Raw genomic sequence first — 15,991 nt, forward strand, 5'->3', positions numbered from 1 at the left:
GAGATGTGGATTTATTCCCAAAGCCCAGTCTGACTCCCCACCTGTAGAATTCTAGATTAGAAGTCCCTAACTCACACTGACCTACTACACTGAGTTGCAGCCTCAAATGTCCATAGGTACCAGGCTGGTAAAACAAACAAATGGCCTGTGCTGGAGGATGGATCTGGGGAGGACTCAGAACCTCATCCAAGGGCACAGCAACCCTGGCCCAGGGCTGCCGTGTGGGCATGTGTGCCTGGTATTACTGGATCTTCTGTTTTTCGTTTTTTTTTCTTTTTTAGGGCTGCACCTGCAGCATGTGGAAGCTCCTAGGCTATGGGCTGAATCAGAGCTGCAGCTGCTGGCCTACGCCAGATTCTTAACCCACCGAGTGAGTCCAGGGATCAAACCTGCATTCTCAGAGACACTGTGTTGGGTTCTTAACCCACTGAGCCACAATGGGAAGTCCTGAATCTTCTGTTTTTTAAGAAAACCCTAAAAATCTAGATTCTTGTGCAATATCTCCCAATTTAAAAAGTGACAGTTGACATACATATCTTCACAAAATACACACCAACTGAGACCTGTCTAAAGTCTGAATATGGCCCATGCCTTGTTGGTTTGTAACTTCTGCTCTGGGTCATCCCAGGGATTCTGCAGACCCAGAGCCTTCCCAGGTCCAGGCCAGACCACCTAGACTATCTTAGACAGTGTTCAGCAACCAATTTTTCCTCATTAGTGGGGATAGGAGGATGGTGGGGATAGGAGGGCTGGGGTTCACTCTATTACACCCTTCTTATCCTGCACTATGACTTAAACATGCCAGCATCATTCAAGAAAGGTAAACCTAGGAGCAAGGAAAGCAGAAATAAATCTGGGAATTTTGTTCAGAACTTCCCTTCATACAATCTTCTCGATTCTTAATAATGTTTTAACTGTTTCGAAAAGAGACTGGAAGCCTAATTCAGCTTAGAGATGGCGTAAGGAAGGGGGTGAGCCGTGCACACAGAGTGATGCATTTCCATCAGTGCTCACCAGAGTGAATAATTATGTCGCCATGATTGCTTGCTGTTTGCAGCCAAGCCTTTGATTTAATGTCTTTACACTGGAGCAGTAATATCAGAGACTCGATTACTTTTTAAACACAGGAAATGAGGGGGGAGGTGTGGTTGTTTTGGGTAGAATTTGAACAGTGCAGGCAGTTAGTAGCAGCTGCAAGCCATCTAGCTCCTCTTAGCTCCCTAACCACCATAAGTTCCTTCTCCCTTTCTTGGGAGAAGGAACAAATGGTGTTGTTGACAGCATTAACATGCAGGCCTGGTTGTTGTTCAGTTGATGCTATGTGATTTGCAAAAGCTTTATTATACCTTACAAGGCTATAGCGAAGAACTGGTGAAGGAAATTATTTTGTAGTTGCTTTGAAAACTTTTCATATGCAGAGTGGATTTTTCTGATTAATTTTGTTTAAATTAAAAAGTTTTTTTTGAGACAACTTACAGAATGGGAGAAAATAGTTTCAAATGATGCAACAGACAAGGGCTTAATCTCTAGAATATATAAGCAACTTATACAACTCAACAGCAAAAAAGCCAATCAATCAATGGAAAAATGGGCAAAAGACCTGAATAGACTGTTCTCCAAGGAAGATATACAGATGGCCAGCAAACACATGAGAAAATGCTCAACAACACTGATCATAAGAGAAATGCAAATCAAAACTACCAAGAGATACCACCTCACACCAGTCAGAATGGCCCTCATTAGTAAGTCCACAAATAACAAATGTTGGAGGGGTTGTAGAGAAAAGGGAACCCTCCTGCACTGCTGGTGGGAATGTCAACTGGTACAGCCACTATGGAGAACAGTTTAGAGATACCTTAGAAATCTATACACAGAACTTCCATATGACTCCACAATCCCACTCTTGGGCATATATCTGGACAAAACTCTACTTAAAAGAGACACATGCACCCGCATGTTCATTGCAGCACTATTCACAATAGCCAGGACATGGAAACAACCCAAATGTCCATCGACAGATGATTGGATTCGGAAGAGGTGGTATATATACACAATGGAATACTACTCAGCCATAAAAAAGGATGACATAATGCCATTTGCAGCAACATAGATGGAACTAGAGAATCTCATACTGAGTGAAATGAGTCAGAAAGACGAAGACAAATACCATATGATATCCCTTATAACTGGAATCTAATATCCAGCACAAAAGAATATCTCCACAGAAAAGAAAATCATGGACTTGGAAAATAGACTTGTGGCTGCCTGATGGGAGAGGGAGGGAGTGGGAGGGATCGGGAGCTTGGGCTTATCAGACACAACTTAGAATAGATTTACAAGGAGATCCTGCTCAGTAGCATTGAGAACTATGTCTAGATATTCATATTGCAACAGAACAAAGGGTGGGGGAAAAATGTATACATGTAAGGATAACTTGATCCCCTTGCTGTACAGTGGGAAAAAAAAAAAAAAAACAGTTTTTTTGGAGTTCCCGTCGTGGCTCAGTGGAAACAAATCCAACTAGCATCCAGGAGGACGCAGTTTCAATCCTTGGCATTGCTAGTGGGTTCAGGATCTGGTATAGCCATGAGCTGTGGTGTAGGTTGCAGATGCGGTTTGGATCTGGCATTGCTGTGGCTGTGGTGTAGGCCAGCAGCTACAGCTACGATGTGACCCCTAGTCTGCGAACCTCCATATGCTTCGGTTGTGGCCCTAAATAAACCAAAAAAAACCTTTTTTTTTTGTTTTTTTTAGGGCCACACCCAAGGCACATGGAAGTTCCCAGGCTAAGGCTTGAATAGGAGCTGTAGCCCCTGGCCTACACCACAGCCATGCCAGATCTGAGCCACCTCTGCAACCTACACCTCAGCTCATGGCAACATTGGATCGTTAGCCCACTGAGTGAGGCTGGGGATGGAACCGTGTCCTCATGGGTACTAGTTGGGTTCATTACTGTTGAGCCACAATGGGAACTCTGGATTTTCTGATTAAAATTGATACATGCTAAAGGTTAAGCAACACTTTATCATTTATCTATCAATATTAATACACTATCAATATTAATATAATTTTAAAATAGTCCTTTGCTTAAAAACTACATAGACAAAGATAAAATTTTAAAAACAAAAAAAGTCACATTTAAGTATAAAAAGCTAAGAACTTACTCAATGCCAAAAGCTTTGCCCTGGTGATGTAATGCTATGAACATAGTCCAAGACATATATATATATTTTTTTTCCACCAACTTACTTCTGAAGGTTGGTATGTATTTTTGAAATATTTATGAACACTGTTTCCTGAGATAAAAATGTACAAACACTGGCAAGTAATTTTACCATATTTTCAAAAGGGAACAGACTGTCAAACTGTCAAACTCCCTCCATATTGTAACTAACAATTATAGTAAAAAATAATAAGTAACATATACCAAGTGCATATTTTCTGCCAGGCACTATGTGAAGTGCTTCACATGCCTAATCTTAATTAGTTCTTACAAAACTCCATAAGGTAGATATTATTAATATTCTCATATGAGGAAACCCAAGGAGAGAGAGATTTGATAACTTGCTCATATTGCCACTGAGTAGGAAGACTGTGATTGAACCAAATAAAATGATCCCAGAGCCAACACATTCTAGCACCTACAGGAAAGTAAACCTTCACTGATTTTCATCATTGTTAATTTAGAATTTGTGAAAATTCAAACATCAGCTGGGCTAAATTTTTTTGGCCATGTATGCAGAAGTTCCTGGGCCAGGGATTGAACCTGAGCCACAGCAGTAATCAGAGCCACTACAGCAGTGACAGCACCAGATCCTCAACCCACTGTGCATTAAAGCTTTTGACTACTACAAATTGTTAAGCAATTTGATATTTGGGTATTAAAAGAAGTATCTTGTTTACCTATCAAAATGTTTTAAATTACTTGAAAATATAAACTACTATATAAACATCTCAGTTATGTAATATTTTATATTTTCTTTTCTATTTTTTTGGTATTTTTGTTTTTTTAGAGCCACTCCCTCGGGATATGGAGGTTCCCAGGCTAGGGGTTCAATTGGACCTGTAGCCACCTGCCTACACCATAGCCACAGCAGTGAAGGATCTGAGCCGCATCTGTGACCTACATCACAGCTCACAGCAATGCTGGATCCTTAACCCACTGAGCAAGGCCAGGGATCGAATCCTCAACCCCACAGATGATAGTCGGGTTCGGGAACCACTGAGCCACGACAGGAACTCCCAATCTTTTATATTTTCAATAAAAGCTTCCATCTTTGTAGTCATTCATTAATATATTTAATTAAAGTAATACAACTGTAGTTTTGAAATACACTCAAACTCCAATGAACTACATGGTTCATTATTACAGGCAGATATGATCAAAAGATCAAATTATTAAAACTCCTGCAACCTTGTGTTTCACTGTTGCCTCCTCCATGTGCTGCACTCCACCTATTCTGTTTATCCATAGTTCCCGGACAGACCATAAAATTTTCTCTCATTTCTGAGTCTGTACATCTTGTCTTTTTGCTTTGTTTGCCTCACCCTGACTTCCTATATAGCCTTTTCTTTTTTTAAACCTTTGCATGGGGGTAGAAGTGTCACATAAAAAAAAAAAAAAAAGATGTCCCAAACATACTGAAACTGCCAACATTTGGTAACCATCATCCATTTAAAAATCAGAAAATAGCAGGCACTCCAGAAGCCTCCCACTCCCCGCTTTCCAACCACAATCCCCCTCTCCTGCTCTGAGCTCCTCGGACTTTTACGGTCCTCGCTTCCTTGCTCTTCCTTTTAGTTTACTCTGCAAGAACACGAGTAAACACTGTAGTTCATTCTGCCAGTTTTTGGAGTTTATATAAATGGCATCATACAGGATATACTTGTGTCTATCTTCTTTCACTGAACATTATGCTTGTGAGGTTCATGCGGTGTAGCTTGTATAAGTGTAGTTTGTTTTCACTGCAGTGTAGTGGAGGACAGCACAGTATTGCCTATGGCTTGTTTTGTTGCATATGGTGTCTTGGCACTACGTTGGTCGAGCTGAGTAGTTGTGACAGAGACACATGGCTTTCAGAACCTAAAATATTTATTTTCCAGCCCTTTTCAGAAAAAGCTGGCTGACTTTGGCAGTATACAGGTGCATTGTATGAGTATACCACAAGCATTTTTTTTTTTTTTTTTTTTTGGAGATGGTTGTACTAATTTAGAAACATCTGGTATTAACAGTCTTTTTCTTCTTTTTTTCTTTTTCTTTTTTTTGCTTTTTAGGGCCGCCCCTGTGGAAAATGCAGGTTCCTAGGCAGGGTCCAATCGGAGCTGCAGTGGCCGGCCTGCGCTACAGCCACAGCAACGCAGGATTGGAGACGTACGCCACAGCTCATGGCAATGCCAGGTACTTAGCCCACTGAACAAGGTCAGGGACTGAACCTGCATCCTTATGGATACTAGTCAGGTTTGTTACTGCTGAGCCACAACAGGAACTCTGGTATTAGCAGTCTTTTTACATTTTAGCCATTTTGGAGATTTGTAGTGGTTTCTCACTGTGGTTTTAATATGCATTTTTCCTGATTACTCAGAGGTTGAGCACATGTTCATATGTCTACAGAGCATTTGGATTTCCTGTTTTATGAACTGTCCAAGTTCCTTGTCCATTTTTCTATAAGGTTGTGTCTTTTCCTTTTTGATTTTCAGTTGTATTTTATATATTCTTGATCCAAATTTTTGTCTAAGTCCCACTCATCCTTTAGATCTCAGATGAGCTGGCACTTCTTTTAAGTTGTCTTTCTGGATCCTGCCGATCAGGTGGCAGTGCTCGTCTTTCTGCTTCTATAACCTTCATACTTCCAGCACAGCCTGTATCATAGCCTAGTGTGGCATTGTAACTGGATGTTTATCCATCAAGGCCCCTCAGCAGGATGCTCACTAGGATGCGGGTTCAGGGAATTCAAGAATTCTCTGTATCCTCTGTATCTCTGTATCTTCACTCTAGGTTCAGTGGGTGCTCAGTAAGTGTCAGTTCAAAGAGTGAATAAATGTCCTTCCATATATAAGAAAAAAACCCAATATAATGTAGATTGTCAGTAGAAATGTATCCTCTTAACATCAGTATTTATTTAAGTGGGTCAACTATATGCTATTATCAGAGATTCCCTACTCCCCCAGGTCAGAATGGGATCTTTGCTCCCACAACAGCCTGAAATTATGAGGCTTCATTATTTTTCTAAACCAAAATATCTCACCATTCAAACATGACAGAATTCCTTATATAGTTTTTTCACCTGATAGGAATTTGGGCTAGGTACCATGACAGGGTTTATATTGATGCTTGAGTAAATTTAGTCATTTTTATTATTAATTTCTTTTTACGCAGCATTTTAGATTTGAAAATATTTTGACTGCTTGAGGAAATACACCAAAACTTATTAGATTCAGACAGATATAGAAAATTTAGGTGACTGACCTACCTTTCTCCTTTCCTCCCTCCCCACCTCCCTCCTTTCTTTCCTTCGCCCCCTCATTTCTGATCCTTTATTCATCTCCTATTGATTTTTATTTATTTAATTTTTTGTTTCTTTTGCTTTTTAGGGCCGCACCTATAGCATATGGAAGTTCCCAGGCTAGGGGCCTAATCAGAGATACAGATGCCCGCCTATGCCACAGCCAGAGCCACGTCTGTAACCTACACCACAGCTCATGGTAATGCCGGACCCTTAACTCACTGAACAAGGCCAGGGGTTGAACCTGTGTCCTCATGGATGCCAGTCAGATTTGTTTCCCCTGAGCCACAACAGGAACTCCTTGTACTGTAATCTTTCATTCATTAATTCACCACAACTTACTGGCCATTGGTCATGTGCCAAACACTGTGCAAACACAACTATGCAAAGGTAGACGTGGCATAGTTTCTGACCTTGAGGAGTTCACAATATTTTCCAGTTTGACCAGTTAGAATAAAAGATACTAGAGGGCAGAAACCATGTTTTATTATCTTTTGTATTTTTCACTATATATCAGCATCTTCTACAGAATACATACATCGATGTATTTATTACGGTAATAGTGATAATAAAAGACAATAAGAGTTTTTTGTCCTAATAGTAGGAAAGCAAGCTAGGGGCCAGAAAAATTTTACTCAATATGTTTTACATTATTCTATTAGAAAGTCAAATAAGGAAGCTACCATCTGTCCTTCTCTTCGGTTTTTAATATTACAGAAATTTCTTCTTAATCATAAAGATATACATGCTCTGAAAATCCTGAGGGCTATGGTTATTTAGATTGTTTTCTGGGATTGTACAAAAAGGTGAACCAAACTTTCTGGATCATTTGAAGAGTTAATTTAATTTTCACTAAAGAAGTTCTATAACATGCACATATATATATACTCACACACATCATATATATATATATAAAACTATACAATAATCCAGAAAATTTATCATAAAAATTGCGCTGAAATCTCACTAGTGTGGTTGGTAGACCCTGCATAAAGCCAGAATGGTTAGTAATTAACTTTTAATAAGTGCTTACTGAGTGCCAGGGACTTTTGGAAAAAGATTATCTTGTATTATCTCCTTTAATACTTAAAACAACGCTGTTATGTAAATGCCATCAGAACTCCCATTTTACAGCTGTGGAAACTAAGGAAGAGCAAAGTCTATAAACTTGCCAAGTTAGTGAGTACAAACTGAGGAACTTGACTCCAGAACTTATGTGTTCAATGATTAATTATTATTTCTCCCACAGAGATATATAAAAAATGGCTCAAAGTCTTCCCCTCCACCTCCCAAAAAAGTGTGGGAAAGGCACACACACACAGAAAGAGAAAGAGAGAGGGAGGGAGGGAATGGAATTGAATGGAAAATAAATAATTGTTGAAGATAATTATAGCCACCATAACACAGGGCCCTGGAAATTCTAAATGGTCTCCTCTTGCCCCACTGGGACTTGACTCTCTGTCCCATGTCCTCTGTTTAGAAAAACAGAGGAAAACGAGGTGTCACTAGCCCATTTTGCTTCCTGAAAGGTTGTTCCCTGCACGTGGTCTCTGAGAGGAAGGAGGTGCCACTATTGAGTACTCTTCATGGTAACCCCAGGGCAGAAGGGCCAGCGTTCAGTGAAGACGGCTGGCATGTTTTAACCCCGTGGACTCATTTCTCTACACACTGGAGGAGTAGGTGGGAGTCAGAGACAAAGAGGAAGTTGGTTTGTGAAGCTGGGCGGACAGAGTCTTGGCTTTTGAGGCAAAGGCAAAAACAAAAACAAAACAAAAAACATGTGGAAGAATTGGAGAGAAAAAAGGGGCACCAGGAGACTTGGCGCCAGGACCAAATAGAATCCAGGTGCAACTTTAAAATGTGTGCCTGCTTTCTGTGTTCACATTTGCAAGCTATGCCCATATTTATACTTTATAGTGTAATATTCTAGCTCCTAGAATGGAAGGTTGAAATTTCACTCCTTTCACAGACAGAAGGGCTTCTGATAATAACAAAACTGAAATGACTTCAAGGATTGCTGATTCAAAAATGGCTGCATTTATACAAATTTGAGATTGCTAATACTGTTTGGAGGAAATAAATTTAAAAAAAATCAAATTACTTTAAAACCTATAGGGACGGTGAGTAAATGAGAGCAAAATGGCTCTGGCATAAACTTTATGAACAGACAAGGTTTTGAGGGAAAGGAAAGTATGTTTGTGTCCTGTGGATTTATAGAAACTTGTCCTAAAAAATAATTTACAAGGATCAATGGAGAAAACATAGCACCATATCACAAATATTTTCTCAAATGATGGTTTTTGAAAAAGTATAAAAAATTCATTTGAGTGGCTGCTTCTCTGATCATCACCATTATCTTAATCTACTTTTAAATTTCATAATTAAAAAGAAAATTAGGAATATTTATATTTTTCCCATTTGTAGACTTAGCCTTAGAAAAAAATGGAAATGTGAATGTTTTAAAAGTATATGTACAGACTGTGTATGTCTCTGGAAGGAAGTTTCCTTGCTGGCTAGCTCAGTTTTTGACAAAGAAAAATGGGCTGCTCTTGCACAAAGATGCACTGTTCATAGAGCAACCAAAAAATAGAGAATTTGTGTTTAAGTTGAAAAGAAATTAACATAATATCCAGTATGATAATTTACTTAGTATAAGCCTTCTATTAACTGATAAAATTTGTGGCTTATTAGAATTAAAAGTATAACTTCGTAATAAGAGCTTAAGATACTGACATCTGGAAATTCTAACAGCAAGCAAGACACTCGAAATTTCATTCTTAGTATCCTGTAATTAAAGACATAGTTCTGCTCTTTTAAAAAAATGCAGTTTTATCATTGTGGTTGTACAGAACTCTGAAGTTTCCCAAAGAAGTGAGGCAAAGTATTTGTGAAGTAGAGCTGCCTCTGTTCCTTGCACAGGGCTGCCATCTGGGCTTGTTTATTTGTGTTTCCAACTTTCTGGAACAGGGAGTTTCTCTGTTAGGCACCAAGCAAAGGAAGTGTCTTACAGAAGACTATTTTTTCCCCCCTTTTTTCTTTTTTACTGTATTTTCAAACTTCAAGTTTAGTTTGGTCAAAAATATCAAGTGACTAGCACAATCAGAACATTTAACCATAGCTGGAAACCTCGGAATTGTCTTAGCAAACACTCGTCTACATGATGCAAGTAATATTTCTTGTATGCTACCTTCTTGTGCCTTGCAGATCTTTTTTCAAAACACAGACTGTCATTAAGGGTATAGCTGTTTGGCTTGGAAATCAAATCTTTTTCATATATCCTTCTACAAATAAGCACTTGATTTAAAAATGAAAGACATATTTCCAAGAACTTTTTCTAATTTTATAAAGTACATAAGAACCAAATTTACAAAAAAACAAAGCAAACAAAACAAAAATCTTTCAGAGTGGAAGAAACAAAGCATTACTGTTAGATTGACTGTACAATCTGATTATGAAGGGCAGTTTAAAAATTCACGAACCAATACTTAAAAAAACCAGTAGTCCCTTATCTTTGAAATCTTTCATTAAACAAATAAAAAGAAGCAAAAAGTACCTTGTAAAGTAAAATCCAGCAATACATATTCGTAAGCAAATTCTGCCTTTGTTTCCACTTGCGGTCTCTTCAGGGTAGAAAATATTTTTCCAGGGCTGCTATCATCAGGGTCTTCTAGCTTTCTAAGTCCGCACCCCATGGCAAAATCTGTAAGGAATTAAATTGCAGGATAGGGGAGGGAGAGCAGCAAATTCTGTTGTTTAAGCTGCAAAAAGAAAGTTACAGACTTAACTGCTTTGATTTTTTCAGCTAAATCATAGATATTCAAAAAGAAAACATTTGAGTCCAAAGAAAGGAGCAGAAGACTTCTATCCATTTTTCTGTAAAGTCGTTGAACCCATGATGATTAAGCTACAGCTCCGGGAGGCTGGGCTTGCTCTTAGGAGAAACATGCAAGCTGCTACAACTTAGCGAAGAATTTCCATGCCACGTCAATTTACAGCCAGCCCCCTACCAGAGTTCTGTCGCTCAGGGCACCAACAGTGCTTTGTCTATCCCAGTTGGCTGGATGATAAAGGAGGTGTCCAAAAACGGAAATAAAAAGACAAAAGTGCAAATTAGATGGAATTATCTACAAGTAGAGGATATATTCAGACATAGTGGCATGCAATTCTTTTTCTGTTTTCTCTTTTCCCTTTTTCCTGTGCCCACCCCTCCTTCTTCCTAGTTACTACCAAGCAAGAAGGGAGAGAGAGAGACAGACAGACAGAGAGAGAGACAGAGGGAGACACAGACAGAGAGAGAGAGAGAGAGAGGGGTTGGGGGGGGGGGGAGAGAGAGAAATAGAGGGAGAGAGAAATGGATTCTCAACATGGTTGGAAACAAAAATCATTTCCAGAAAGGAAGTCAGCTTTATGAGAAAACTGTTTCTGGAGTCTAAAAGGAGACACGTTAAAGTTAAAAAAAACAACAACCCACTTTTAGTTTTTAGATAGCACTCTTCAGGATTTCTTTCCACATGAAGTTTCGTTTTTGCTGGAAAAATCATATGCTAGTTAAAACTGCCACATATAAAAGTTTGTATGAAATATTATAATAAAAGACTTCATTTAATCACAAAGGAGAGAGAGAGTAATGTGGGGTAATTAGTTTCCCTAAACTTCTTTAAGTTTAAAATACTATTAGAAGGTTTATGATAATAACTAATAAACACTTCCACAAGTCCCAGAGCATCCTTAATTAAAAGAAAACAACAACAAAAGTGACAATTTGATTCATTCAGTCTTAGAAATTGCCATTTACCTGAAGTCAAGAACAATTTATAATTGTAATGGGTATTTACTGCAATGGGTACTTTACTATTTACAGGTCAGGTAGAATGGTGCACTCATCAAAACTGGGAGCCCTGGAATCAGACTTCCTGGATTCAAATCCTGCCTCTAGTGCCAACTAGAGACGTGATATTGGGCAAGTTACTGGACCTCTTCAAGTTTCAGTTTCCTCCCCTATAAAATGGAGCTAATAATAGTACTTACTTCATAAGCGTGTTATGAAGGTCGAATGAGATAATCTTATCTCATATCTTAACAGTACGCCTGGTGAATACCATTAATTTGTTAATGTGCTAACATTATAAAACAGAGTTGAGAGTAGTAATAAAAAGGAAATGGTTCTGCCACCATTCCTGTTATTCACAAAATAAACCTTGATCACATTTCAGATTTTTAAACACAAGCCTGAAGAGATATTTTGGTTATATAGACGAGGTCACATGAGAACTCTCAAAGGGGGGTAGATTATTTAGTCTGTAGATTGATGTGACCGCTTGTCCCTTCCTTCTGCTTACTCGTCTCGAAATAGTTTACTTTTTAGAAATATTTTTAACAGAGGAAAATTTCATAGTCTCAAGGATGAGTGTGGTTGGTGGTAAGGAATTTTTGGGTAAATTTGGCTAAAAAGACAGCAGACGCTAACCTCGTGTGACTCATTTGACTATTCCTAGTGCTTTCATGGCTGTCATTTTTCATGTCCTCTTTTGTAAGATGGGCTGTGAGCTCCTGGATGGCAGTAGTAGAATATCTGAAGTTCACTTGTCCCTGTTGCCGTGCCTGGGAGATTATTTATTAAGTACTCATTATACTTAATAACTGCCTGCTATATTGGAGGCACAATATTAGATGCTGTCTGGGTACACAAGCTGACTAAACATGGCCTCTGCCCTAAAGACACTTAAGGCTTAAGGTGGAAGACATAAACAGATAATTTCAATTTGATTTGGTAGCTGCTAATATGGAAGTAAGCATAGGATATTATAGAAACCCAAGAAGGGGCTTCTAACTCGGTTTGGAGAATGCTGTCTGAGCTGTCTTGAAGAATGAATATGCATAAGAGAGATAAAAAAAAGGTGGGGAGCGTGTGCTAGGAAAAGGGAAAAGCATGAGCAATATCACAGAATCATGAAACTGTGGCATGAACTTGAAGAAACACAAAGCAGTTGAGATTTACTAGAATATAACATTTGAAAGAAGACTAAGCTATAAAGGAGGCAGGAGACAGTTAATGGGTTTTATATGCCACACAAAGGGAATTTTGATTTTATTTTATAGGTAACCAAAGAGAATCAAATAATCAAATGGACAAGTCAAAGGAGAAGCTTGACATAAGTTTGTGTTTTTGATGGGTTACTATGGCTGCTTTGAGGAAAATGGTCTTACTAAAAGCAAGAATAGGGGGAAGCCTGTTACTCAGGAGAGTATTGCAGTAGTCCTGTTGAGAACTGATGACTGAAAAAATGAATGAATATGGTGCATATATCCGTAAACAATTTCTTTTATCACTAGCGAAAGGAACTGCACTTCCTTTAGTTCACAACTGAGCCATCACGTAATCATTTTTATCTCCAAAAGTCCAATGAAATAAGATTTTATTTGACCCTTAATGATGTTTCAAACACATTTCTATATATCAATGTAGCACACATTCCTGTTATTTTAACAATTACATGGTATTTCATTGTATTATTATAATGTGTAAAAAGCAGCATTTTGGCTATTTTCAAAGCTTTATGGTGAAGAATTTTGTAAAGATTACTTTTTATCTGGAGTTCCCAGACATAGTGTCTGTGAGGATATGAGTTGATCCCTGGTCTTGCTTAGTGGGTTAAGGATCCAGCATTGCAGCAAGCTGTGGTGAGCTGTGGCATAGGTCACAGATGCTGTTTGCATGTGGCTCAGATCCAGTGTTGCCATGGCTGTGGAGAAGCCTGAAGCTGCAGCTCCAATTTGATGCCTAGCCTGGGAACTTCCGTATGCCATAGGTATGCCATAAAAAGAAAAAAAAAAAAAAAGATTACTTTTTCCCCCCACTTTGCATTATTTCCTAAATACTTCATAAATGGTCAAAGGAAATAGTTTCCATAATACAAGGAAATCAGAAAATAGTAAGCAGAGAAAATGTATTCTAATGAGTAAATAATTCACTTATATCACTTACAGAATTATGAGGTTGGCCATAAACTGTTTAAGGTATTTATTAACCGTAGATTTTTTTTTCTTTAAAAATGTATTTGGGATTTCCCATGTGGCTCACAACAAAAACGTATTTTGGACAGTAAGCTTTTGTGGGTTATCACCTATATTTGCTCTATACCTCTTTAATGCTTGTACATTTTTAGGGAAATTCTTTTAGTCAAAAAATTTTCTGCATCTCTAATTTGTACTTAAGAAAAATGTACATTTCTTCAAAAATATATTTCTCCACTTGAAACAAGTGTCCTGTTTTTGGTTTGTTTGTTTTTGTTTTTAAAATAAATTTACTATTTTAGAATATTAGGTTTAGAGAAAAATTGAGTGAAAGTATAGAAAGTTCCCATGTGCCTCCCTGTCCTCACTCATGCAAAACCTCTCAGGAACATGCAGCACAATCCATTTGTTGCAATCAGTGAACTTGCACTGGTACATCCTTACCATTCAGAGTCCATAGTTTACATTAGGGTTCATTCCTAGTATTGCACATTGTATGGGTTTTGACAAATGTATACTGACATGTATCCACCATTATATTATCATACAGGGTAAGACAAGGATGCTGTCAGTTCTTTCCCACCTGGATATTTAACTGTCACAACCACATTGTTTTCATAGGTAATATTTTACCAGTCGTGTGTGCCCAGGTTTGGCATATGTTGAGTACTTACAGTAATTAGGATAAATTTTTGGAATAAACATTTTCTAAAGTTGGTCATTTTTTCTGTATTGAATTATATTTGCTGCTAATTGTAGATTTCAGGGCATTTTCAGTTTTTGTATTGTAAAGGGGGCTTCCCCGAGTGTAGACTCTTATGTGGCTTGGATATGTTGCAGATGTATTATCACCTCTTTTCTACATTCTTTTTTTTTTTTTTTTGTCTTTTTGCCATTTCTTGGGCTGCTCCCACGGCATATGGAGGTTCCCAGGCTAGGGGTCCAATCAGAGCTGTTGCCACTGGCCCACGCCAGAGCCACAGCAACGCAAGATCCGAGCCGTGTCTGCAACCTACGCCAGAGCCACAGCAACGCTGGGTCCTTCACCCACTGAGCAAGGTCAGGGATCGAACCCGCAACCTCATGGTTCCTAGTCGGATTCGTTAACCACTGCGCCACGACGGGAACTCCTCTTTTCTACATTCTTGAATGAATGAACCAACCTTACGAAAAACATTCTCCATAATTGGTGACATGTTTTTCTCATAGCTACTACTCATGTTTGAAACACTTGAGTTCACCAAAGTCTTAAAGTTCCTAAAAGGTAATTATGTACCATCTAACCAGTACCCTACAGAGAAAAGTTTTCACCTAATAGTAATTTAAAAATCCAATCTATGTTATGTGGCCTTGATCCAAAAAAATTAATTCAACAGTTTTATATTTTCAGGAAAGGACACAATTTACATTATTGACAAACCACGCAGTTTCTAGGAATTAATCTACCAAAATAGAAGCCAGACTTGTATGTAGAAAATTACATATATTTTTAGTGGCCCCACCCGTGGCATATGGAAGTTCCTGGGCATCCCAGTCACAGCTGCGACCTGTGCCACAGATGCCTCAATGCTGGATCCTTTAATTCACTGCACAGGGCCAGGGATCAAGCCTGCACCTCTACAGAGATCCAAGCTGCTGAAGCTGGATTTTTTTTCTTTTTTTTTTCTTTTTTTCTTTTTAGGGACACACCTGGGGCATGTGGAAGTCCCCAGTATAGGGGATGAATTGGAGCTACAGTTGCCACCCTATATCATAGCCATATCGGATCCGAGCCGCGTCTGTGATCCACACCTCAGCTCCTGGCAAGGACAGATCCTTAACCCATTGAGCAAGGCTAGGGATTGAACCCACATCCTCATGGATACTAGTCAGGTTCGTTTCTGCTGATCCATAGCAGAAACTTATGAAGCTGGATTCTTTTTTTTTTTTTGGTCTTTTTGCCTTTTCTTGGGCCGCTCCCGCGGCATATGGAGGTTCCCAGGCTAGGGGTCCAATCGGAGCTGTAGCCACTGTCCTACGCCAGAGCCACAGCAACTCGGGATCCGAGCTGCGTCTGCAACCTACACCACAGCTCACGGCAACGCCGGATCGTTAACCCACTGAGCAAGGGCAGGGATGGAACCCGCAACCTCATGGTTCCTAGTTGGATTCGTTAACCACTGCGTCACGAAGGGAACTCCTGAAGCTGGATTCTTAATTCCCTCCGAGATGGTGGGAACCCTGAAAATTATAAAACTTTAACAACATTAAATAAGACTTAGGTATATGGAGAGATACGCACAGTCATTTTTAGGAATGTAAATATATCTCTCTTCTCCTCCCTACTCCCCAGCCCTTACACCTGTCACTGAGCTATTGATGTAGTGCAATGGTGATCTTAACCCTAACAGGTTTTTTTTTTTTTTGGCATGGAATTTGTCAAGTTGATTTTAATATTTATGTGGAAGATAAAAGGGCCAAGAATGTATAAGATA

The 15,991-nt window shown here is 38.9% G+C and overlaps 1 protein-coding gene and 1 long non-coding RNA gene across 7 annotated transcripts in view; one reads left to right on the top strand and one right to left on the bottom strand.

Moving 5' to 3' along the window:
- RFTN2 (raftlin family member 2) overlaps window positions 1–10,437 on the bottom strand; it is a 70,462-nt gene extending 60,025 nt beyond the window's left edge. For all 4 annotated transcript variants that reach the window (XR_014830067.1, XR_014830068.1, XM_085000299.1 and 1 more), the window contains exon 1: window positions 10,057–10,437. Coding sequence is in view for 1 of the 4 variants with exons in the window: in XM_021075725.2 (XP_020931384.2) it covers window positions 10,057–10,195 (139 nt within the window). In the remaining 3 variants the exon portion in view is untranslated. The remainder of the gene's footprint in view (window positions 1–10,056) is intronic.
- Window positions 1–13,761, top strand: part of LOC110257079 (uncharacterized) — a 59,122-nt gene extending 45,361 nt beyond the window's left edge. Inside the window, exons 4-5 of one of the 3 annotated variants that reach the window (XR_014830071.1) lie at window positions 5,275–5,398; window positions 11,365–13,761. This is a non-coding gene — a long non-coding RNA (uncharacterized LOC110257079). Of the gene's footprint in view, window positions 1–5,274; window positions 9,899–11,364 lie in introns of those variants that run through there. The other 2 variants (XR_002339300.2, XR_014830070.1) reach the window with 2 other exon arrangements.
- Window positions 13,762–15,991: the final 2,230 nt, after the last annotated feature.

The sequence above is a fragment of the Sus scrofa genome, chromosome 15, assembly GCF_054392235.1.
Source record: "Sus scrofa isolate SSC_HxYL_T2T_F1_AM1 chromosome 15, Sscrofa_HxYL_maternal_Yorkshire_Landrace_v2.0, whole genome shotgun sequence".
In the NCBI taxonomy this organism is placed as follows: domain Eukaryota; kingdom Metazoa; phylum Chordata; class Mammalia; order Artiodactyla; family Suidae; genus Sus; species Sus scrofa.